The 22,423-nt window shown below is 42.1% G+C and overlaps 2 protein-coding genes across 4 annotated transcripts; both read right to left on the bottom strand.

Moving 5' to 3' along the window:
- On the bottom strand, positions 1-10,572 carry LOC137175176 (DNA polymerase nu-like). The gene is made up of 13 exons (XM_067580883.1): positions 10,568-10,572; positions 10,260-10,398; positions 7,335-8,141; positions 6,873-7,042; positions 6,579-6,691; positions 6,233-6,369; positions 5,573-5,641; positions 5,427-5,487; positions 4,933-4,997; positions 857-940; positions 580-675; positions 300-356; positions 1-98 (listed from the first exon to the last, which is right to left on the bottom strand). The coding sequence occupies exons 1-13, from the start codon at positions 10,570-10,572 to the stop codon at positions 21-23; spliced, it is 1,881 nt and encodes a 626-aa protein (XP_067436984.1). The 3' UTR covers positions 1-20.
- On the bottom strand, positions 10,392-22,360 carry haus3 (HAUS augmin-like complex, subunit 3). Of its 3 annotated transcripts, none has more exons than XM_067580119.1 (6): positions 22,222-22,360; positions 15,669-15,808; positions 14,138-14,228; positions 13,179-13,568; positions 11,635-12,875; positions 10,392-10,754 (listed from the first exon to the last, which is right to left on the bottom strand). In XM_067580119.1, the coding sequence occupies exons 2-6, from the start codon at positions 15,799-15,801 to the stop codon at positions 10,744-10,746; spliced, it is 1,866 nt and encodes a 621-aa protein (XP_067436220.1). In that variant the 5' UTR covers positions 15,802-15,808; positions 22,222-22,360; the 3' UTR covers positions 10,392-10,743. The 3 variants fall into 3 exon arrangements, with proteins under 3 accessions (XP_067436220.1, XP_067436217.1, XP_067436219.1); XM_067580116.1 differs by lacking the exons at positions 10,392-10,754; positions 11,635-12,875; positions 13,179-13,568; positions 14,138-14,228; positions 15,669-15,808 and adding exons at positions 16,108-16,774; positions 17,981-18,266; positions 19,418-19,650; positions 19,900-20,109; positions 20,245-21,309 and having other exon boundaries at positions 22,222-22,353; XM_067580118.1 differs by lacking the exons at positions 10,392-10,754; positions 11,635-12,875; positions 13,179-13,568; positions 14,138-14,228; positions 15,669-15,808 and adding exons at positions 16,108-16,774; positions 18,032-18,266; positions 19,418-19,650; positions 19,900-20,109; positions 20,245-21,309 and having other exon boundaries at positions 22,222-22,353.
- Positions 22,361-22,423: the final 63 nt, after the last annotated feature.

Here is a 22,423-nt window from a genome sequence, read left to right as displayed (position 1 = left end):
AGTTTCGCTACATAACTGCCTTAAACCAGCTGTCGGCTCACCTTGCTCATCATGCATGAGAGAATCCCATCAACAAAAGTGGACTTGATTTTGTGAACCTGGGGGTAACAAGACAGACATTTGTTACTGCAAAATCAAGGGTAATACGTCAACATGCTCTACTACCGTGTAGTTTATCCTTATATGTAATTAAAGCTCTCAAAAGGCAGAGCTAAACATTTCAGATAACATACACTTGTTAAACTATATCTTTGACAATTATGGCTCATGAATAAAAAGCATTTGCAAGCATGACAGACCTGTCTGTACTCCAGAATGATCTTTGGTAGAGGGTGCAAGTCCTGAAGCTGCAACAGCTGCGACAAAGACAAGACAGAGAAGGGAAAGGATAAGAAAAAAGTTGAATGAATGTGTGTGTGTGTGTGTGCGCCTCTGGATGCTCTACTTCATCAATGTGTCAGTGCACATACTGGAATTTCAAATAAGATTGAGCTGGTTTACTTAGATTAAAGGAGATGTGAGGATCAAATTGACATATCTGTGTGCGTGTTTGTGTTTATGTGCCTGTGTTTGCCGTACTGCAGCTTCTGATGTTGACTGCTGTTGTTTGTTCGTGGTCTTGGGAAGCTTCTTGTTCTCGCAGCGCTCGTGGAGGCGCAGCTTCTCAAACAGAACCTTCAAAGATTGTTAATCCACAATATCAAAAAATCCATAGCGGACACACACAGAATAGAGAAAGATTTGTAAACAGCAGAAGTTTTCTGTTCCAAGACCATTGACAACATCGACGTACAGGAGCAGCAGGATACACATGCATGCACACCACACACACAGATGTATACATAAAGGTACACACTGTTCGTAGCTGAGTGTTGCTGGTGACCAGGAACATTTGTCCAGCTGCTCGATGAGCCTCCTGCTCCAACTGCTTCATCTTAGTCTGACAAACATGGAGATTGAGAGAGAGACAGACAGACAGAGAGAGAGAGAGAGGGGGAGGAGAGAAGGTCAATCAGACTTGATTCATGTCAAATTTTACCACGTTTGTTTAAGCCTGCTTAGTCTACCAGTACTTAATGACTGTTTGAAGGTCAAAGTAAGACAATAAACATACGTCACCTGCCCAATTAATGTGTTACACAGTGCGGCTTACAAATACAATACTAGCTCCATTGAGTTTTTTGATTGTTTTGTATCGATTGTTTTCCAAAAAATATCTGTGTTGTTATGTAACGTTAGTGCCTCATATCCAGAAAGATTTTTTTTTTTTTACCTGAGTCATCCATGTCAAACTTGTATGACAATAAGAACTTAACACAGTGAGCTTTGTTGCCATGAGTATTTAAGTAGCAGCCAATACTAACTGTAAAATCAATGCATATGTGTAGGTTGTTTAATTCAAAAGTGCTACTGATCCTTTTTGGTGTCAATTTAGTACTTGTTGCTTCTTTTAAAAAAATAAAGATGATTGATTGCAACCTTGAAAGGTGCTGCTTTTTATTTCCCAACTTAATCACTCAGTGGCTATAAAGGCAATTAAAAATATTGGGAGACAGCATTGTATTTATGCCAATACTAGTGCAACATTATTAAGATGATTTCTGGGCCCTAGCGACTGTTAGCTTGCCAAAAACTTTCCAAGACTTTCCACTGTCAAACTAAGTTTTCAGACCTGAGTATGAACCCAGCAAAGCTTTGGAGGTTATTTGAGGAGAGGACTGTTAATATGTGTAAGACAGAAACTTGTCTCATTTCTCCTTCCTTTCAGTGGACAAAAGGCTGTGTTAATCTGTCTAACGCACACATCAGTCACACAGCAAGCACTTTAGGATCACACACACAGACAAACCAACGACAAACAGCCTTAGTCAACACTTTCAGACACTCCAAAAAACATAAAGTATGAATAAACATACATGTATTTACACAAAGGACTGATATTGTACAAACAACTACAGACACACACACACACACGTTTCCACTCACACACCCTGAATACTTAACACACAGAGAGCCAGACAGGGTTTAATGACTGCTGTGATAATCCAGTCAAATACAGGATGAACTTTTTACTTAGCACAGCCGACACAGACAGCATGACAATCACAGCATGAGAGAGAGAGAGGGAGCGATGGGAAAGAAGCGATAAAAGGAGGGAGCGGGATATATGCATGGAAAAAAGGTGAGGAAGCAAAGAAAGTAAAAGAGAGTGGAAAAAAAGAAAATGAAAGGAAGAGGCACTTGAAAAAAACATGATGAAAGAGGCTAAGTCCCGGAGAGACAGAGATAATGATGAAAAGTAAATGAGGAAGATGAAGGGGAGTAAATGAGGGGGAAAAGGGAGTGAGGGAGGGCAGACGGTTATAAAGAATTTGACTGAAGTAGAAAACACTCCTTAACAACTTGACAGGCGAACAAGAGAACGAGGGAAGAGAGACGGGGACGACAACAGCAAAACAAAAGAGAGGGGAGAGGGTGAGGTGGGGTGATGAAATGAGAGACAACAGACAGAAGAGAAAGAAGAACAGAGTGACAGAGAAAAAAAAAAAAAAAAGCCGAAATGTGATGCAAATGCTTATGTAAGTGTGTCGACGAGGAAAAAAGGACGAGGGTAAAAAAAAAAAAAAAGAGCGACAGAAGGGGGGGAGGCTGTGGCTGGGACTTGATAGCAAATGGCATTTGAAACAAACAGACATCAGTCAAACGAGTGAGACTGTTAGACAGACAGAACTTGACAGAATGACGGGCAGAGGCGGGAGAGGCGACAAAGGCAGAAAGAGCAATAGAGGAGAGGAGTGTGGCGAGAGGGGAAAGAGCGACAAATATAAAGAGACAGCGAAAGAGAGAAAGAAAGGAGAGAAAAAAAAAAAAAGTAGGGGGAGCTGGCAGACGTGTGCCTAAACTCCAAAATATGTACTTCTCTCTCTCTCTCTCTCTCTCTTTCTCGCTCACCGCCCAGAGCAGGCACCAGACTGCTTCATCAATATTGGATGCTAGCCCCTTTAGTACTTCGTTTGACACACAAACACACGCACACACACACACACACATACAAGGCGGGTATGGCAGGGATCTCATATTGTAGCAATATTTTGGGTCATTTCAGCAAGATTAATCTCCCATCTTTCTCTTTCTTTTTGGTTATTTATGACCACTGAGAAAACAGGATGTGATATATGTGAATAGAGAGATGTCTCTCCGGAGTGAGCTGAATAGTGATGGCTGAAAAACACAAACAGAATGTGAATTGTTATTAAGTGACGTGTGACCCCGTGAAGTTTATATTTATGCTGCCTGAGAAGATAAAGCAGCATGTGAGCATGTTTGTGCGATGCAACCTGACAGACAGGAGGGATCCTCTTGTTTTTAGCGTTCAGACTGGTGACCTTGACAGCTCAGATAAAAGGAAATCTAACACGACAGAGTGGGGACATGCATGACTGCACACACACGGGAACATATCACCAAAAGCGCACAGCCGTGCATGCACACATAACTCTGCAGCTGTCAGCAAAAACTTTGGTGCCTCGTTGAGTGTGTGTGTGTGTGTGTGTATGTAGGTGTGTGGATGTTGGCAGAGGCAGACAGTGACGTTCCTTCCTGCAGCACACTCTCTTGAAGGAAGAAGACAGACTCTCCGTCCTATTTATAGCAACACGGCAAGATACCAAGACTCTCTCTCTCCACAACAACGCCCCTGCTGGCACTTGCAATAGTTCTAAGTGGGTTTAAGAGTGCAAAACTGATAAACATGGGTGTATTACTGAGCATGTTTGTGTCCACAACATCTGTACGTCTGTCTTTGTGTGTGTCGATGATGACTCTTAAATGTCGTCTCCAGAAATTTTGTTTTTTATCTGCATGTAAACAGGACAGGTCCCCGGAGGACGTCCACCCACATCGCTAATCCTACCCAGAAGAAGAAAAAGAGAAATTCTATTTTTCTGTGCTTCTCCAGCTCTTGAGGGTTTTTTTTTTTTTTTTTTTTTTAAATGTATTTATTTATTTCCAGAGGTCTCTCCTGTTTCTCACATCCTCCCACTGTTTTGCTCCCATTTGTATTAGTACAGCAGCTGTCTACTGCACTCTGTTTCAGCAGCCAAACTAAAACCAAATCAGCTAAGAATGATGCGGCACAAAGCTGAGCTAACACTAAACATTATACGCAGGCTGGCAGAAATTGAGCTTCCCGGGGGGGAACTTTTGAATTAAGTTTGTTTGATATAAACACATTTTTTGTTACATAAGACTCCAACACATTTAGCTTCAAGTATTTCACTGGAGATTTAAAAATATGTCCATAGTTTTCCAGTTATTCCTTATTATCTTCGCCATGTGTATCCTTGCTGTTAAAAAAAAAATCTTTGTGCCAAGATCAGATAATGTAGATATTAATGCTGCTCTACAGTAATGTCTTTATTCAAACTGTGGAGCCCACAGATTTTCAGCTCTCATTATAGTTTTTTTCAAATAAAAGAAACCAGAGTATCCATAGAACAGGCTTTAAACTCTGGCTGAAGCATTAAGCCAACTTTATCTAAAATCCCTCTGATCATAAAAAAAAAGGAATAAAACAAATGTGTTTGTGACCAGCTCAGTCCGGTGTGGTGTTATAGTATTCCACTTAAAGCAAGGAAGTCAAATAAAGGTTAAATTAAATCACTTAAAATAAGCTCGACTATCTGTATACACACACTGAGCAGAGTTTATATTTGCGTACGCTGCTCCTGTTCTATTGTTGTGTCCTGGTGGGAAATTAACATTAACCAAGAGGCAAATGTTAATAACTCCTGGCTGTGAGAGATAAGTTTGTCTACTCTACCTGCAGCCTACATCACCAGCCACCAATAAGACTGACAGAAAAAACTTCAAAGTACAGCAGCCATAATGTTACTACAGAGGTTTGTTTTGCACCCTGATGTGCTATCTCACCCCGAGCAGGTCTGAAGTTCTCTTTAGAGCCTCTTTGTCCACGTGGATGTGATGGCTCTCCATGGCTGAAACGACACGAGCAAACATTTACTGATCCACCGGACCTGCAGCAGGAAACTCAAATGGGATAAACTACAAAATAGTTCGCAGTAGTTATGGATGTAGAAACCTGGTTTGAATGTTAAGATTAAAGAATGGAGTAATTAATATAGGCAGTTCCAACCAAGTGTCTTCAATGATTTAGAGAATTGTCAATGCTGTTTAGGACATAATGTTATCTCTTACTCACAGCTTCGACAAAACAAAAACAGCAACTTCATTTCAGATGTCGCAGTATGAATAAATTATCAGCCAGTGCTGCATGCTTCTCTATGTTTTTTCTTCACTAAAAATGCATGCAATCAGGATAGTCATCACTTCATGCGTTGCCTACTGAATCTAAGAAACAGGACAAGAAAAAAAAAAAAAAAAAGATGTACTTAATGAAGCCTTACCTGCCAGAACAGGTATCATGTTCAGCTCCATGTCTGAGTACAGCTCCCACAGGCCTTGGCTCTGGACACGCAAACACTCAGTCACGACGTGTGTTGTCTAGTTTATGTACAAGTGTACATGTGTGTGTGTGTGTGCATCTCCTAACCCGTAGTTTACAGCAAAGCTCCATGTTAAGCCAGTAGAGCGAACAGAGACCTGAGATGACCTGAGAAACCTGAGAGAGTGAGACAGACAGACAGGAAGAGAGTCAGTGGGGAGAGACAAACTCATCTTGTTTTTCTGGAAGATGATGTTGTGGAAATACTTTTTCCTTGTGTACAGTGAAGAATCGGTGGTTCAGGGGCCAGGAAATGGGTGCTTTCATGTGGGTATGAACCGTCCCAGAGGCCTTTACACTCTAGTCAGTGTCTATATTAATCAATCGATCAGACTTTATTTGTATAGCACTTTTCATACAAACAAAATGTAACACAAAGTGCTTCACACAATAAACCAGTATCGCTCCATCCACACACAAAGCAATGAATTACTTTGTAATTAATAAAACATTCAATAATAACAGCACTCAATAAAAACAGGAACTGAGGAAACTACATTAATTGACTACAGGAGGATAGTGGGGAGGAAGTATTTTCAAGTTAAAGTGACTACTTTATCCCAGCATCCAGCCTACTTAAGTGTCCTTCATGACATTGAAAAGCCACCAGCTCCATGGATTGGTTCTGTAGATGACCCTGACGTCTTGACACGTGGTGAAAGTAGAAAAGAAACAGGGGAAAATACCTACTAGGATATTTTAACTAACCTTCTTGGTACCCAGGGTAGGTGTTTTTCGGGGTGTTCTGAAGTGTTTATTAAGAAGTTCCTGGCAGCTAGAGGAGGGATCTGCAGGATCTAGTAGCCACCCTGACACCTGTGGGTCCTGGATATGACACCCTGCAACTAGACAAAGAGGAAAAACATATAAAAAAAAATACAATAGAATTAATTTGTAATTTAACTGATGCAGGAGTCGTTTGAGAAGTGTCTGTGGGCATATTTGATTCTTGTTTTCTATGAATTTTGACTAACAAAAGTGTTTTTGAAGTAGAACTACACAACAGATGTGCATCTATGTGTGTTTCTTTGTGTGTATGTGTGTGTAGTAATGCCTTGTTTCCAGTTTAGGTCTTGTCTGTAAAACTGCAGAGCTGTACGAAGCAAATCCTTGGCCTTATAGCACACCACCAGTTGAGATCTTGATAGCACTCGTAGCAGCATATCTCTATGGGACACACACACATAAAGTACTCCTCTTATAGAACTAATCGCATACATGAGCCTTATTTAATGGATGCAAAAACTAATGGATGTACTGTAAATTCACCCACTTGTACACAGTCACACTCATCATCATATTGACTCTCATTTCTCTCTCATACAAACACGCACACACACATAAAGACCTAGTAAAAAGCTCCTGGCTCTGGTGTGTGTGTTTCTGGGCCCATGCAGGTGTGTGCTCCATTTTTAAGTAGACCAGACTGTCATTTGGCCTGAGCGAGTCCTCTGGTATGCTGCTGTCCGGATCGTTCTTCATCAGTACGAGGAGGCCGCACACCGGTGGAGTGAGCTTCTATATCGGCGATCAGAGAGGGAAATTAACAAGAGCGCAGGGGCCACCAGCTAATGAGGCAGTAGGCCACAAGAGTACAGTTTACACTAATCTTATAACATGGGAGAGATTAGAGGCACGCGGCAAAGCTTGTGAATCTTTTTTTTTCTTTTACAGATGATAATATTAAAACACTGATGCATGTAAAACCTCAATTTTCAGTTGATGATTATAACCTTTTCTGAACTTCTGCTCATGTTTTTGGCAAGAATGTCCAAACTGAACAAACCTTCTGTCCCACCGCCCTGCTCACCTGTTCTGGGTCTAACTGAGTGGTACCGTCTCTGTAAACCATGGTTAGCACCAGCGCCTTGGCCTGCTCAGCCTTCTCAAGCATCTGCATCTTCTCATCCGGGCTAAGCTTCCCAGAATCCTTTACTCTAGGGTCAGATGTCAGGGTTGCGGTCAGACAGCTAGCTTTGGGTCGGTTCTGGGGCTCGCCGGTATTAGCTCCCTCGTGGGATGTTTTTGGCTCATTTGTGGCCTGGTGAGGCCCGTATTTGGCTCGCTTGTGCTTGGGTGGTTTGAAGGTCACAGAAGATGGGATTTGTCTGGAAGCATTCCTAGTGAATTCATGGCCCCTTTCTTCCACCTCACTCTGCCTTTGCTGAGTTTGCTTCTGGGCATACGGGTCAGTATGCACCCCTAACAATAGTTCTGTTTTATGTGAAGGACTGGCTTTAGTCTGTGGTTCTAGGGCTAAAGCTAGGTGTTCAGGATTAGAGGCTTTGGGCCTGATTCTCTTCCGCTCACTGACTCCTCTTTCAACTGTCTTTTCCTGGGAGGGGCGAGGCGGCTCCCATTTTGGAGGACGCCTGGTTAGGGAGATTTTGGGCAGAGGGTTAACATTTTGGGGTTGGAGAAGCTCATGCTTCCTCTTTAATGAGAAGGAGGGAATCAGAGCAGGCTGATGGGTTCGGCTGCTGTTTTCTAGTCTTTCTCTTGGTCTTATGGCAGTTGTGTCCAAGTCCTGCACTGAAGAGTTTTGTCCAGAGGCAAAAAAGCCTCCTATGGCCAGCACTATGCTTGAGTTGCTCCCTCTGGTGCTTCCATTAGTGGCCTACACAACAAGAAAAGGTGGAGCAGTGTGCAGTCAGACAGGGACATGGAAACAGAGAGACGAGAATAGATTTAGAAGGATTCAGAGACAGCAACAGGCACTTGAAAATACACGTGCACTGTCTGCACTGGTTCTGTTACATAGAAAATCAATACGTAACATCAAATCAGTTTAGAAAGTGAGCTGAAAGAAGTAAAATATTCTAGCTGCACATTACTTTTAACAGAGAAGAATGTAAGCTTTATTTCATTACTCTCATTCATGCTTAGATCTAGTGGCACAATGTGTAATTTGTAAAAGAATGAAAACTGAAAGAAATAAACAGCAGGTGGGTGAGCAAGAAAAAAAAAAAAGGAAACAAAAAGTAAGGGAAAGCCAAACAAGCAGGACAAAGGATGGAGGACGTGAGGAGAGGACTTGTACACCCATTGAGCCCTCGGCGCTGTGTCCCAGACAAAAACACAGACAGTCAAGACACTGTTTGTCTGACAGTCTGCCTGAAGCTGGAAGAGGGTCACAGACACACGCACACACACTCGAACGCACACTCACTGACTCACTCACAATCATTCACATTTGTTTACTTTTCATGAACAACAACAATAAAAAAAGCTCTTTTGGCTGACTGACAATGAATATTTGACACTATCCAAAGGGATGGATTACATGTATAGGTATATGTATGTAATATGCATGTGGTTTATATAGTATAGTAGATGGTGAGTATATTGTATTGTATGTGAAGCCCCTTGAGACATGAAAGTGATACAGATGAATAATGTATAATAAATTACTCGATTTTATATAAAACTGTCAAAATCATCCAAATTAAAGACACCAGGTTATCACCCAGCAGAGATGATATGATCCCATAGAGTCCAGTGGAGGACAGATGGCAGGATGACAAAAAGGTGAGGTGGTAAAACAAGGTGAAAAACAACAAGATGGACAGAAATTTGAGTCCCATCTCCCAGAAGTACACACTCACCTCCCTGTAACCTTGGCAGCATCTTAAAAACATCTCCATTATTCATACCCGCAACTCCCATCTCTATTTATGCAAAAGCACCGAGTGTGCGCACATGCAGTTGCATTCTTTGAAATATAGTTAAGAGTTTTTGAGTTCAGTATTCGGAGAATTTTTCAAAGACCACTTGTGAGTTTATGCATGTGCGCGGTGTTGTATGGTTGTCAGCAGTGGGCTCAGTGGGTAGGAATTCCTGTGATTCAGCTCCCTGAGGAGAATGCTCCTCATTTTCCTGTAAACACAACCCGTTTTCCTGCTGACAAAGTCATGAACCACCCCCAGGGCGTTGTGCTTCGGGATATAGATAGAAAAACCGAGGCTGGCCGTGGTCCGTAGCCTAGTAATGGGCGCAGAAGAGTGTGAGGATGAATGAGTCGGTGTGTATGCTGCTGACTGTAGCAATACAGTGAAGGTTTGCACCTCTTTTTATTTCTCTTCTTCTCCCTCCATCTTTCAGCCTCACCCACTTCCCTCCCCTTCAGGCCTCTTACTGCATCTCTTTCTCTATAACTCTTCCAACACCATCTATCCGCCGCCCTTCCTCCCTTTATTGTTATGTTTCTTTGCTGTTCTCTCCTTTTCTGCCAATATGTATCAAGGACTACTTTGTCAGGACTTTTTTTTTTACTTTATGACTCAGTGGGGAGCTATCACTAGTCAGCGTGCTGCAATACTGCCGACGGCCCCCCCTCGTTTCACACAAGCCAGATTGATTTCTATGTGCATCGGGGAAATAGAAGCCTAATCCTTCTCAAAGCGGCTATTTAAATTTCAGGACTTTTTGGTGTGTTGCTGCTGTACACATGGTTGCCTCTACATATGGGGATTACGTAGGCAGAGTGGGAAACAGACAAAAACAGGGGGAAATAAGGACATGTCAGTATTTCAGATATACAGCAAAAAAAAATGACAAACAAGCAAGTGATGTACACTCTTTCTCAATCAAGTGTTTTAAGGAGCTTCATCAAAAAAGACACAAACATTTTAAAATTGTCTTCAAATATAACTGAAGCCATCAACATTGCTTTATATAACACTGTAAAGTTGTAACTGGCTAACAGTGCGGGTAACCTTGCTCCATAGAGACTCACTTGTACGTTTTCATGGCTCTGATGGTTCCCACGGAGACAGGGAGCTCTAAACCCTGACCCTCCCGCCTCGCACTCCCGGGGCAACGCAGGACAGCTTTCTCTCCTTGAGTCCTCTAGAAGGAAATAGGCAAGTGCATTTCTATCCGATCATCACTTTTCAGACACATCCTCAATTAATGAACTCTGTTGTGTAAGCATGTGTTTGAGTAAGCATGTAATGGAGCTTGCACAGCGTGTGTGTGTGTGTGACAGGACAAGGTCAGCCAACAGTATAAATCCTGGCTAAGATCAAACTGACATTTTGTTACAACATGACTTGCCACTTGTTTATCGTGTGTGTTGTTGAGTGTGTGTCTGTGGATGTGTGTGTGTGTGTGTGTGTGTGAGTTGACTCAGCATTGTCTCAGCAGCTGAGACTCAAGCTCCCTTCCTCCGGCTGAAATGTGAGCAGGCACACAACATCCCTCGTCAGTGCTGAGTCTTTTCAGCACTGCTCTGTCATCGCCACCGTATCGATTAAAAAAAAAAAAAAAAAGATGGCTGAAAGCCACTGGCAACACTCTCACAAAAACTTTTAATGCTTTAGCACCCCCTAGTACTGTTTTTCCTAAACTACCAACTGGCACCCAGACAGTCCCCACAGTCGGAGAGCAAATTAAATACATTTATGTCCTGGGCTGAAAAAGATTAAGAGCACTTTTTCACGCAGTTTAGTTGTTCTTAAACTACAAATTAAATCCTAAATATTTGTTCTGTTTGTCATTTCGTGTGACCTGAAAACTGTACATATACATGGCAGCAGCATTACATTCAAGTAAATAAGTGTATCTTCATGTACTTTTGTGCTATATGACTATATTTTGTCTCCACATTCAAAATCTGAAACTCTCCACCTCATTGTTTACATACAGCTCCAGTACTCAGACTGTGACCATAGTCAACAATAGGTGTAACATTTAGTGATTCTGAGACTTTCTCCCATTTAAATAAGTGGCATCAACTGGAACCTTCCAATATCTGGTTGACCACCAATTTCACCAAGCCTACAAAATTGCTTCTGTTGTGTATTTTGAGGGTATTTGTTTACACACCATCACTCCTGCAGTTGGTTACCACACGTACAAAGTATTCTAGCGCTCTCTAGTGGCGAATACTCTAAACTGCGTATATGTTGACAGTTGAATCACGGCGACATAAAACGACCATAATCTGCAGTGAACACCACATTAAAGATTCATGATAACCTGATCTTGCTGATTTTGTTGTATTTTGCTGTGCGACTAAATACGTTTTAAAAAGCTAGTCTAAAATCTATCATAAACTAAGGGTATGTTTGTTGTTTGTTGTCCCACCACCCCCACGCTCATGCACTTACCTGTACATGTACTCTCATCCTCACTGTCCACAGTTGTCATCACTGACTCACTCTCTCCTGCCTCAACGCATTTTCCAAATAACTCACTGACTCCTCTATAATCTGTCTCACGCTGCCTGTCTCTTAGATGGACATCAGAACAGTGCTGCTGCTGCTCTGTCTCCACTTCCGATCCAATCTCCATCCCATCTATACTCTCCTCTGTGGCTCTTTTCAGGTTATCAGCAGTGGAGTCACCTGTCACCTCTTTTTTGGCCTCACAGTGTAACAGTATTGCTGCTTTTGTCAGGTGCTTCTCTCCTGTTTCGGTCACAGTGTGACCTAAGATTTGAGTGTTGTCAGGCTGGCAGGGGCTCATCTTGTGGTCTCTCATCTCTACAGATATTGAGATCTTTGCTGGACTGTCAGTGTGATATCCCACTGTTATCTCTTTATTTTCACTGCCTCGTTCAACATCTTTGATTTCAGGGGTATTAACTCCGTACTCAAAGTCATTCTCTTCTTTCTGCTCTTGCTTTGCACCTTCAGTATCAAAGCTTTTCTCCATTTTATTTGTTGTAGAGACCAAGTACAAATTTCTCTTTAAACTACTGTTGTCATTGGTTCCCATTTCATTGGCTGACTCTTTCTCATTTGGCAGGACTGCATCCCTGTGTCCTATCTCGTTCCATGCAACTTCGTTTACTCCACCCTGCATTTCATGTTGGATGTCCAACATATGTCCTGCACCTGCCCAAGTAATAGTTTCTGAATCCACCATTTGTTCCACCCCTTCCTCTCCATCAAGCTGTCTCATTGGTTTGAGAGCATGTGTGTCATAACCTGTCCCCTGTCTTGTTACATGGACACTGGGAGGTAGATGTACCCTTCCAGTTTTGATTGTTCCAGACTCTGATTGCTGATATAATATACCTTCATCTTCTCCTCCACTAGTGGCCTCTTCAGAGGGGTTGGATATAAGCTGCTTCCACCTTGATTGGCTGCCCGAAGCTATGGTTTCTTCTCGCTCATTTCTGGAGACACTCCAGCTCTCTGTACTTTTCATTTCTCTCCGTGCACCTGATGTGTCGCTATCGGTCTCGACACTTATTTTATGGCAGGATGAAACTGGTCGGTAAGCCAAGGCGGGCTCCTTTTTATGAGTATTAGAGTGTTCCATTGTGGGGAACAATACCTCATCAGGACCCTCATCCCCTGGAGAAAGATTGAGGATGAAACATGGCCTGATTTCTTCAGTGGAGCTATGAGTGAGAGAAAGAGAGAGAGAGAGAGAAGACAGTGAGTATGCAAAATTTATAATCCAAGCTTTTCACTCACAAAACTAGCAACAGAAGAACATCAATTATGCTAAACTTCAGACAGCTTTCCTTGGTATTAAAGAGGATTATATATTTCTTTAGGTTTCTTAACGGGCAAATGTCAAAGCAGTGTTAACATAGATGCCGTTCTCTTAACACCTAGGGAACATTTCTGAGTACATGAAATACTCTCAAGGCTTAACTATGATTACTACTTTAAAACAGTGTATTTCCATTGCTACTCACTTTTTCCAGGGGGTAGCCTGATGCTCAGAAAGTCTCTCTGGTATTTGGAAGGAGAGAGTGTTCGTGTCTTTATGGAAAGAGGATGCTGCTGTCTCAGAAACCTCACGCTGACTGAATGACGGAGTTTGGCTGGACTGGTAAGCAGGGGGTTCGGAGTTCTTTCTGTGGCAATAAATCTGTGAGGGCTGATAATAGGTGTCAGACTGAGATGTCTGCCTTTGCAATGATGAATCCCACCAGGAGGAGGAACAGGGGGAGGCCTGGGATGACAGGGAGCAGTCTGATGTCTGTGAGCCCTGATAGCAGGCTGAGGTCTGAGAACCCTGTCTCTGGTTGGAGGAGTCATGATAAGAGGTGGAATAGGATGACATCTGGGGCCTTGACCATAGTCTAAACCAAAAAAAAAAAAATTGGGAGCAGGATTTCTTTTACTTCTTCCATTTTACACTTGCATAAAGGATTAGGATTTGTTATTGCATCAGTTTATAAATGTGCCACATTTGAATATTGCAGGGATTAAAGCAAGAAAAGATTTGTGAGCCTGAAAAGTTGTCCAGGAGGAAATATGTACCATGTATTGGATTAAGTATTATATGAATTTAAAACTGCTCTACACCTGAAATCAGGCATGGTGCCTAAAAACTTTAATCCCAGATATTATAACAGTTAATTACAATAAGTGGTAGTTATTTTAGAACAATCCAACTAAACCCAACTACAAATATTATGGTTAAAAATCCTGTGTGATGTCCTCTTGCCCTTGTACTACACTGATTTATTCAACTGCTGGTGTTTGCTGTGTCACTGTGCAGGCCAAGATGCCTCTGCACCAATCTGCTCAGGTGATAAATGTGAGTGTAACATTTAGCGATGTGAATGTATGAACAAAACAGATACTCTGACTGAACACAAGTTAATGTCAGAAAATCTACATGTATCATCTACCTAATCTGACTTACTGGTTTGAGTCTCTTTCTGTCGATTCCTCCTGACTTATTCTCCAGCTGCTCTGAGTCCATGACTCCCTCTGGCTGCCGTAATACCTCTCCACTACACATAAAGGACAAAACCATAAAGTGTCTGGGAACAACATAGAAGGTAAATAAATAATGTATTAAATAATTTATATACAATGCCCCATGGAGCAGCAAATATAATAGTAAACCATTTTGACAGTTCAATTCTACATCACCTCTCCTTTGTTGATGCTTTATACATACGTGCCCATGAGGTGAATTGGCAAATTTTCAAATATACAAGATATAATGTTAGTCTTGGAAAGCTTCTGTCTAGAAATCAGGTTTGGACATTAAGGGAAACGTGATTATCGAGCAGTATGTCACTGTGATTAATCAAGTAGACCTGTTCCATTACAGGTTATTTGTTCAATTACTGGAAACCACATCAACAAAATGCTAAAAATAACACACAGCATACTAATGCTGTTTAGCAGGATTAATGTTAACCATGTTCACCACCTAGCTCATCTTGTTAGCATGCTAGCATATGCTAATTAGCACTAAGTACAAGGTACAGCTGAAATTGATTAGGACTATCATTAGTTTTGAAGGTATTTGGTAACAAGTCAAAGTATTGGATAAATTAAAATATTGAGCTAATGGTGATTGTAGGAGCCATGTATTTCATTTGTGCCACATGTAATATTCCTCCCCAACACTAGGCGGTGTATGATAAAGGCCAGGCTGGCCACAGGTTATCTAAACTCATGCCAGTAATCTCAGGTGTTGCTGATGGAAAGGGGCAAAGAGCTTTTGACTGTGCTCAGATTTATTGTTTGGCTGTATTTGTTTTAACTTTATTTTGAAAGCTAATTGGAAGTGATGGACAATACAGAAAATGGACACTGGAAAGAAAATAAATGCAGTATATATGAAGTATTGGAAAAGATTAAATATTGTCTCGTCTAAACAATTAGGCCCATTAGCAGCCAGTAGTGGCTAAAGTGCAGGACAGTCACTGCACTGAGGGGGACATGAATGTGTGTATCAAATTTCATGGCAATCTACCCATTTGTTGTTGTTGTTGTTTTACTCAAAACTACAAATGTGAACATGGTGGCAGAGGTGGAAGTCAGGGGATCACCAGTCATTAGGATTCATCATTTGGAAACCATGAATGTGTGTAAGAACTTTTGTGGGATCTACCATCTGATAGATGTTTAGATATTTCACAGGATAAACTAGAGAAAAAGTCACAAAACTCTCTAGAAATTCATCCTCTGGCCACCTCAGAAACCTGTCGAGATATTTCACTACATGCCATAAATGTCAACCTGCTGATGCCACTAGAGGAAAATTGAGGGAATCAGCCTCTGGGGATCATGAATGCCTTTACTAAATTTCTTCATCTCATTGTTGAAATATATTATCTAGACCAAACTGACAGTAGCATCCTTTAAGCCAGGCTGCTATCATTGTATGAACAGTATTTGAGTAAATAACAAGAAACTACATCTGTGCCCTGACTCACTTTGCCTATGATTATTGGAGAAGCTGTGGTTGTGTCTGGCTGCATGTAGAGTCTGGGCCCGCAGAACAGCCAGGATCTTCTGAGCTGCCTTGGACAGAGGTCCTGAGTACAACCTGCTGCTAGACTCCTCCATCTCCTCCCTGTCAGAACGCGTTAAACCTGTTACTCTTTCGCTCTATCAAAGGATCTTTGTGTCTTCTTCTGTCAGTGGCCTAAACAAGAAAAGGGAAGACTAAAGTCAGTTGTACACAGACCTGGTTTAAACTGGCATCTCCAAAAACACATCAAGTGTCTTTTTCACAGCAGACTATACCAAGTATGCTGCTAGCCTTCCAGAAATATACTTCTCTAATCTTTAATAATAATAATAATAATAATAATAATAATAATAATAATAATAACAACAACAATAACAATAACATTCACAGCTAAACCTGCATAAAAGATAACACGTGTGCTTTATTTTTTAGATGACTTTAGACAAAACGGAAACAAATTTGAGATCACAAGACAATAAATTACAAAATTATTCTAATATTAGAACAAAATGTTTGAAATAAACACACTCAAATAAATCCCAGTCATCATATGAATCAGCGGCACTCTTTTACAACCAGATGTTTCCCCAGGATGTGTGTTGAATTAAGTCTCTTCCTCTCCCACACAAAGTATACTCCAGAGGTCGAGAGTTTGGGTAGGGTTGTGTTCTCAGCAGAAAAGGTTTACTAATTAAGCCGTGCCCAGGTAACAGAGTTTACTTATTATCAGCCTTGCATCTCTTCATGCTTTAATAACACAGGATGACTCCCTTAACACACAGACTGAACGTTGCAGGTGGGCTGGCTATGAGCGCTCCTCCGTCATTCTGACAGGTTTGACTACTGCTGCCCTCCCTTTGTGGCCATTTTGCTCTCCAGATCTTCAACTACTTTCTGCAGTAGCCGAGCATCCAAGTGGAAGTAGATGTACAATTCCCTCTCCCGCCTGAGGAGAGCGTTGCGCTCCAGCTGAGAGCGCTTGGCTTTAACCTCTCCCATGATTTCATGTAGCACATGCTGCAAACTCTGCAGCTGAGACTCTGCTTCCGCAAGCTTTGTCGTCAGCTCCTGTGGAGACAGAGGAACGGGGATGAGAAATGGATGAAGAACTTTATTTACTACTTCATGGTGATGAAATGGTAAACATAACCCATTATACAATACGGGAATTTATCAGTTAATACACTTAAAAATATTTCTGACAACATCATCTCATAATGGAAGGCATCAATATGTACAATCATTAATCATTATGTTAATGTTTCACTGTTTATGATCCTTGCGTCAAAATCTCATTTGAAAAGCTAATCCACAGAGGGAACCTGGTTACTGCACTTTAATGTAAATATTGGGTTTGCCTGTAATGAAATGTGATATATTAACATGCAAATTTGGTGGTATTAGCTCAGGGCTTCCCATTTATTTGACGCAGCCTGCCACAATAAACACTGACCTCCACATATTAATCTTCTATTTCTTTTACTACTTAAAAATGGGTAAAATCTTATTCTGTTGTAGAGCTGTGTGCAGCATATTGATTCTCTCAGCCCCTCCTTGCCCTCCTTTCACCCTCTCTCTCTCTCTCTCTCTCTCTCTCACAAACACATTGACAACGGACCCGTCTGTGAATAGCCCCTCCTCTCCGTGCGCACTCTGAATCAAAATATGATCATGCGTGGGAGGAAGGATTGTTGTTGGCTTTTCCCTGCAGAGAAGAAGACGGCTGGCCAAATTTCTGAATAGAATCAAACCGAAGTTCACAAAACACTGTAGCTGGCTTATAAAAGTATGTGTATAAAAACAGTTAGGCAGCCGACACTGCCAACTCTACACTGATCTTTTCCTTCTCTTTCCTTCCCTCAGATTTAAAGAAACACTACACTTTTTATTGGGCTGTTAAGATGAAACTGTTAAGATGTTGATAAGAAGAAGAAGAACAGGAAATATACTCTCAGGCAAGTAGGCAGGATCAGCAGACAAATACACACATCACTGAAACTGAAATTAAAGCTTATGTCATACAGTAAAGCAGTTTCTTCTTATTTATCATGCAGTGCTTTTATACCCAACACCCGTGTCTCTTTATGATGTACTTTGTGACACTGTGATATATTAACTGCTGTAGGGAAAAACATATTGTGCTACCAGCTTCCCTCACCAACAGTGACTAATAATTTAAAAATCAATAGACTCACATTAAGGATTGCTTCTCAAATACACTCTGTATGGTTGACCAAGATGACTGTGCGTAACATAAAAAGGAAACAAACCCACCTGTGCATTTGGGCAGAGCAGCTCCTGGTCAGTGATGGCTGTTGGACGTACCTGTGGACCTAAGACCAGCTGCTGGAACTCTGTGTACATGGCCCTGTGAAGTGCCTCACAGTCACCATAAAGACGAGCTTTTAGGTAGTACTGCTCACGGCTGGCCCCGGCTAACGCATCCCGGGTCACCTGGAGGTTGCCTGCGAGGTCGCGAGCAGCCTGGTCCAACGCTTCGTATGTGCGGAAAGGCTCCGCTCTACCTTGGTCTGAATCACGGTCGAGGATCTGGAGCAGTCTGAGGAAAGGATTTATACATTACGGACTTATGTTCCAGAGTAAGGTGGCCTGCATTTGAACATAGATATACAATGTCAAGACAATGTCATAGGCAAAAAGCAGCAAACATTGCATCACAATATTGTAGAGGGGAAGTGAGAGAATAATCCTGGTTCAGGTCTGCGAACATTCCTCTGCCACAAATGAGGCAGGTAGGCTAAACTTCAGTGAATGAGTAACTGAAGATAGTTACATTCTGCCCTTTCTTTCACTTGGGTGAATGAATAATTAATCATCTAAATGTATATCAATATAGAATATTATATAATACACATGCTACTAAAATGCTGACATTGTGGGAAAAATCTTTTCAGGAAAAGCTCTTGGCTCAATAACACTTTTGGCTCAATAAAAACAAGCATGGAGTGCTGTTATGCTAATGTTTGCAAATTAGCGTCTAATCACAAACTATAGCTGCTGCTGATGGGAATGTCATTAGTTTTGCAGGTATTTGGCCATAAATAAAAGTATTGGACACATTTTTTCCCCAACTCATCGGATCAATTTATTTTTGACTAGATGAAAAGTCAGGGGATCCCCAACAATTCATCCTGAGGATGACATGAATGTTTGTACCAAAGTTCACAGAAATCCATCCAATAGCTGACAAGACATTTCACCACAAATGTCAACCTCATGGTAGTGCTAGAGAAAAAGTGAGGAGATCACTAAAGTCATTAGGATTCATCCAATCCAGGATAAATGAATTCTTTGATCTGTTGGCAACACTACAGGAAAAATCAGCCTGAAAGAAAATCGCTAGGATTCATCCTTTTGGCACCACAGATAACTGTTTTAAATTAGACCTCAATCCGTCCAGTAGTTGTTGACATATTTCTGTCAGGACCAAAGTGGTGGACTGACAGACAACCAGACAGACCAACATTGCCATCCCTAGACCCATGCTGCTAGTATGGCTGAATATTATGACAAAACTACAGTATGTATGCATATATTATATATATATAAAATCACACTGTTAATATGTATCCAGCATTTTCCTCAGAAGGCTTATGAAGAAAAGGCTCATTTTCCTCATATTATATTTTCTACAAAAGGTGAACTTTTCTCTTGCCAGGTCTGTAGTGCGTACAACTCAAGTCTCTTTACCTGCTGAAGGCTGCATCCTTGCAGCTGATGATAGGGTTGGGCCTTGGATTGACTGCCAGGTCAGGATGTGCCAGGGCCTCGATCCTGAGTGATGTTCCTTCACCTTCCTTTAACATTCTGCTGTTTACTTCTCCTAGCTGCTTCAGACACGTCCTCCATCTCCTTAACTCAATCTCCTGGGCCAGGAGGAGCAGGTCAAACGATGCCTTCTGGCGGAGTAGGTAATCACGTACCTTGGTGGAAAGATTTAAGTTTATTTTACTTAACTGTTTTAGTCTACCCTTATGACCTTTACCTCTGTTTAACTGTTGTTTACATAGACGGATTCAGTAATATTACTCTTGAAAAAGAGGACAAGGGCAAATCTTATGTTGGTGAGTAGCACTGATCTCGTTAAAATGTTTTTGACCAAGACTATCTAAATCCTCACAAGCTATTACATTGTGTCCCTGCGAGGGAAATAGATGATGTCACCGACTAACCTGATTCTGTCTTGATGTGTAGTAGTCCTGCCTGGCCAGTTGCAGAGCCAAGTCTCCCCTCACCACTGGCACATTAAGTAGCCTGGCTGACTCCCTAAGGGCAGCAGGTACTGGTCCATGGAGCAGAGCATCCAGCTCAGCCTCCACTGCTTGCAACTCCTTCCTGGACACGACCTCACGCACATTAAGAGAGGAGGACGTGGAAATGCTCTGGTAGAGTGACAAGATAGATAAGAAAGAGCTTGCGAGACAAAGCCAGAGCAGTTACCATTGAATACATTACTCTTTAATCACCATTTTAATTAATCATTCCTTTCTAGCCCACTTCATGTGTGTCTGGTTTACCTTAGTATGAGAGGATTTTTCAGAGAGCCAGTCCAGTCCAGCCTTGACACTCTTTTCCTCTGACATGGCCTGCATCAGCTGGTGCTGGGCTACAATATGAGCCCACTGAAGTCTGGCCATCTCTGTCCTCTTGCAGTCCACAACCCGCTTCTCCCTTTCTTCCCCCTTCCTGTCTCGCTCATTCTCTTCTTCCTCTTCAACTTCACAAGAGCTGAGGTCCAGGACCTGGAAGCGCTCAGAGCAAGAAGTCTCAACAATGTCAGAGATGCCCTGGAAGAAATGTTTCTGTGTGAAGGCAGCTAGTGTTTTGGTGTTAAGCTCCTCCTGATGTAGGTATGGATCCAAGGACAACTGAGAGAGGAGGACAGTGGGCTTTTTGCGGACAGAGGGGTTTGATGGGATCACAGGTTCTCCTTTTCCTTTGTTATTAGCCTCTGGTTGAGCTGGGAGATATGAAGCAAGCTTGCTCACCTCATCTGTTAGGTTTTGTAACAGAGTGTTGGTGTCAGCATTCTCAGCTCCAATTGAAGCACTGGCCTCTGTTAGCTTACACGCAGCGCTCTCCAGCTCTGCAGTGAGTCGCAGGTCAACATCTGCACGGGAGGTGGCCACAACCTGCAACCTGTTATAACGGCGCTGCTTCAGCTCTTTCTCTTTACGTAGCGCCTGAAGCTCTGCCTCCAAATCCTCTATGGCCACATCCCCCTCTGCTGCAAAGATGGAAGATGATGATGAAGAAGAAGAGGAGGGCCCCAAGATGTTTGCACTGCTCCCATCTGAAGGTCCAATGGTTTTAAGGACCTCGCCCAAGGCTGCTTCATCCAGAATTGGTTTGCCAGATTTACGTAGCTCCCGAAAAGCACGTGCCTCCTCCATGGTCAAAACATTGCTCCGGTTGAGTGTCCGACAGACAAAGCGCAAGAAGTGAAGGTTCTCCGGAGCGCAGTCGAACAGCCAGTCAAACTTTGAGGCCTCCAGTGATGATGCATCAGGATAACCGAGACGGCCCAGGGCCTCCACAAACTGGCCCCCGTCTAACATGGTGATTCAGCACCTGGTGTCCCCCTTGTTAATGTGCAAGTCAGTCACACAGCAGCACAATGTGGATTAAGGAGGATTTGGTGAAAGCAAATACAGAGTGAGAGAAGATATGGCAAAGCATAATCATGATATCCTAAGACTAGGAATGTCCCAAGTTAATCTGCACCATTTTTCTAATCAGCTGTCTGAAGCTGTATCTACACCTGCTCCTTTCAGAGTTTGCTCCAGATACATGAGCCGTTAAAAATTGCACAATGTTGAAACACTGGAACCATTTCCCAACACACAGCATTGTGAACCACAAAGTGCACAATGGCACGGCTGCATAGTGACACAATACAGGAAAAAATGCATCTTAAACCATGAAAGAAAAGCTGCTATGAATATGTACTGTTGGCTATGGTGATGATTGCAGCAAGAAAAAACTGTTTCAATGTTCATTTGGGCACTTGACTGTAGTTTTAAGACAGACTTGAGAAATTGGGAACCCATCCTTTAACGCTATGTCACCATGTTATATGATATACTATATATATGATAACCAAAATCACAATCGAAATACAGTTGAATCTTCATTGGGTTAACTAGGAGTAAGAAAACGTTGCAGTAAAGCTAGCCAGACACCTCTGAATCTTCATCAGGAGTTACGCCTCAGTTCTCACTGTCGATGGATTAATTACAAATGAGATGTACTGAAGCGGAGAAGGGAACTGAAACTGGGCAAACACTATCTTCTGTCATGTGGTGAATGTACAAGCATCCTACCATAATACTCTGGACGTGTCCCCTCCTCTATATAACGTTAGCATGCAAACAGATCCCTGACAACGGCTAACTAAAGTTAACATTAGCTACAGTACTCTTGTCAGATCTTGCAAAATACCGTGGCTCTTGTCAACTGTGTCGAAAGTAAAGCATTTGGTGTTATTATCTTACCAGAAAAGCCCAAACTGGCAATCTGCCACTCCTTTTCTTACAAGTTTTGGTCAGGAACTCGATATTGTTAGCACGTCGTCCTGGCCGGTTAGCTGCCCGCCAAACTTTCCAAACGGGCATTACGTCGGCAGTTAAGAACAACGTAACGTCCTCCGTCATACGCTGAGGGCTGCGCCAAATCGTAAACCAATCAGATTTAACT

The sequence above is a fragment of the Thunnus thynnus genome, chromosome 22, assembly GCF_963924715.1.
Source record: "Thunnus thynnus chromosome 22, fThuThy2.1, whole genome shotgun sequence".
NCBI lineage: Eukaryota > Metazoa > Chordata > Actinopteri > Scombriformes > Scombridae > Thunnus > Thunnus thynnus.
This window is presented reverse-complemented; position numbering and strand designations above follow the sequence as displayed.

What these genes read in the sequence shown, in the direction of transcription:
- LOC137175176 (XM_067580883.1), bottom strand. An exon ending in CTCAGTTAGACCCAGAACAG is followed by an intron (nt 7,043 to 7,334) that starts GTGAGCAGGGCG and finishes TCGCCGATATAG; the next exon opens with AAGCTCACTCCACCGGTGTG. An exon ending in AGCCAGGAGCTTTTTACTAG is followed by an intron (nt 6,692 to 6,872) that starts GTCTTTATGTGT and finishes TGTGTCCCATAG; the next exon opens with AGATATGCTGCTACGAGTGC.
- haus3 (XM_067580116.1), bottom strand. Translation starts at nt 21,285, where the DNA reads ATGTTAGACGGGGGCCAGTTTGTGGAGGCCCTGGGCCGTCTCGGTTAT. An exon ending in AAAAATCCTCTCATACTAAG is followed by an intron (nt 20,110 to 20,244) that starts GTAAACCAGACA and finishes TCACTCTACCAG; the next exon opens with AGCATTTCCACGTCCTCCTC. An exon ending in TGCTCTGCCCAAATGCACAG is followed by an intron (nt 16,775 to 17,980) that starts GTGGGTTTGTTT and finishes CTGTCTCCACAG; the next exon opens with GAGCTGACGACAAAGCTTGC.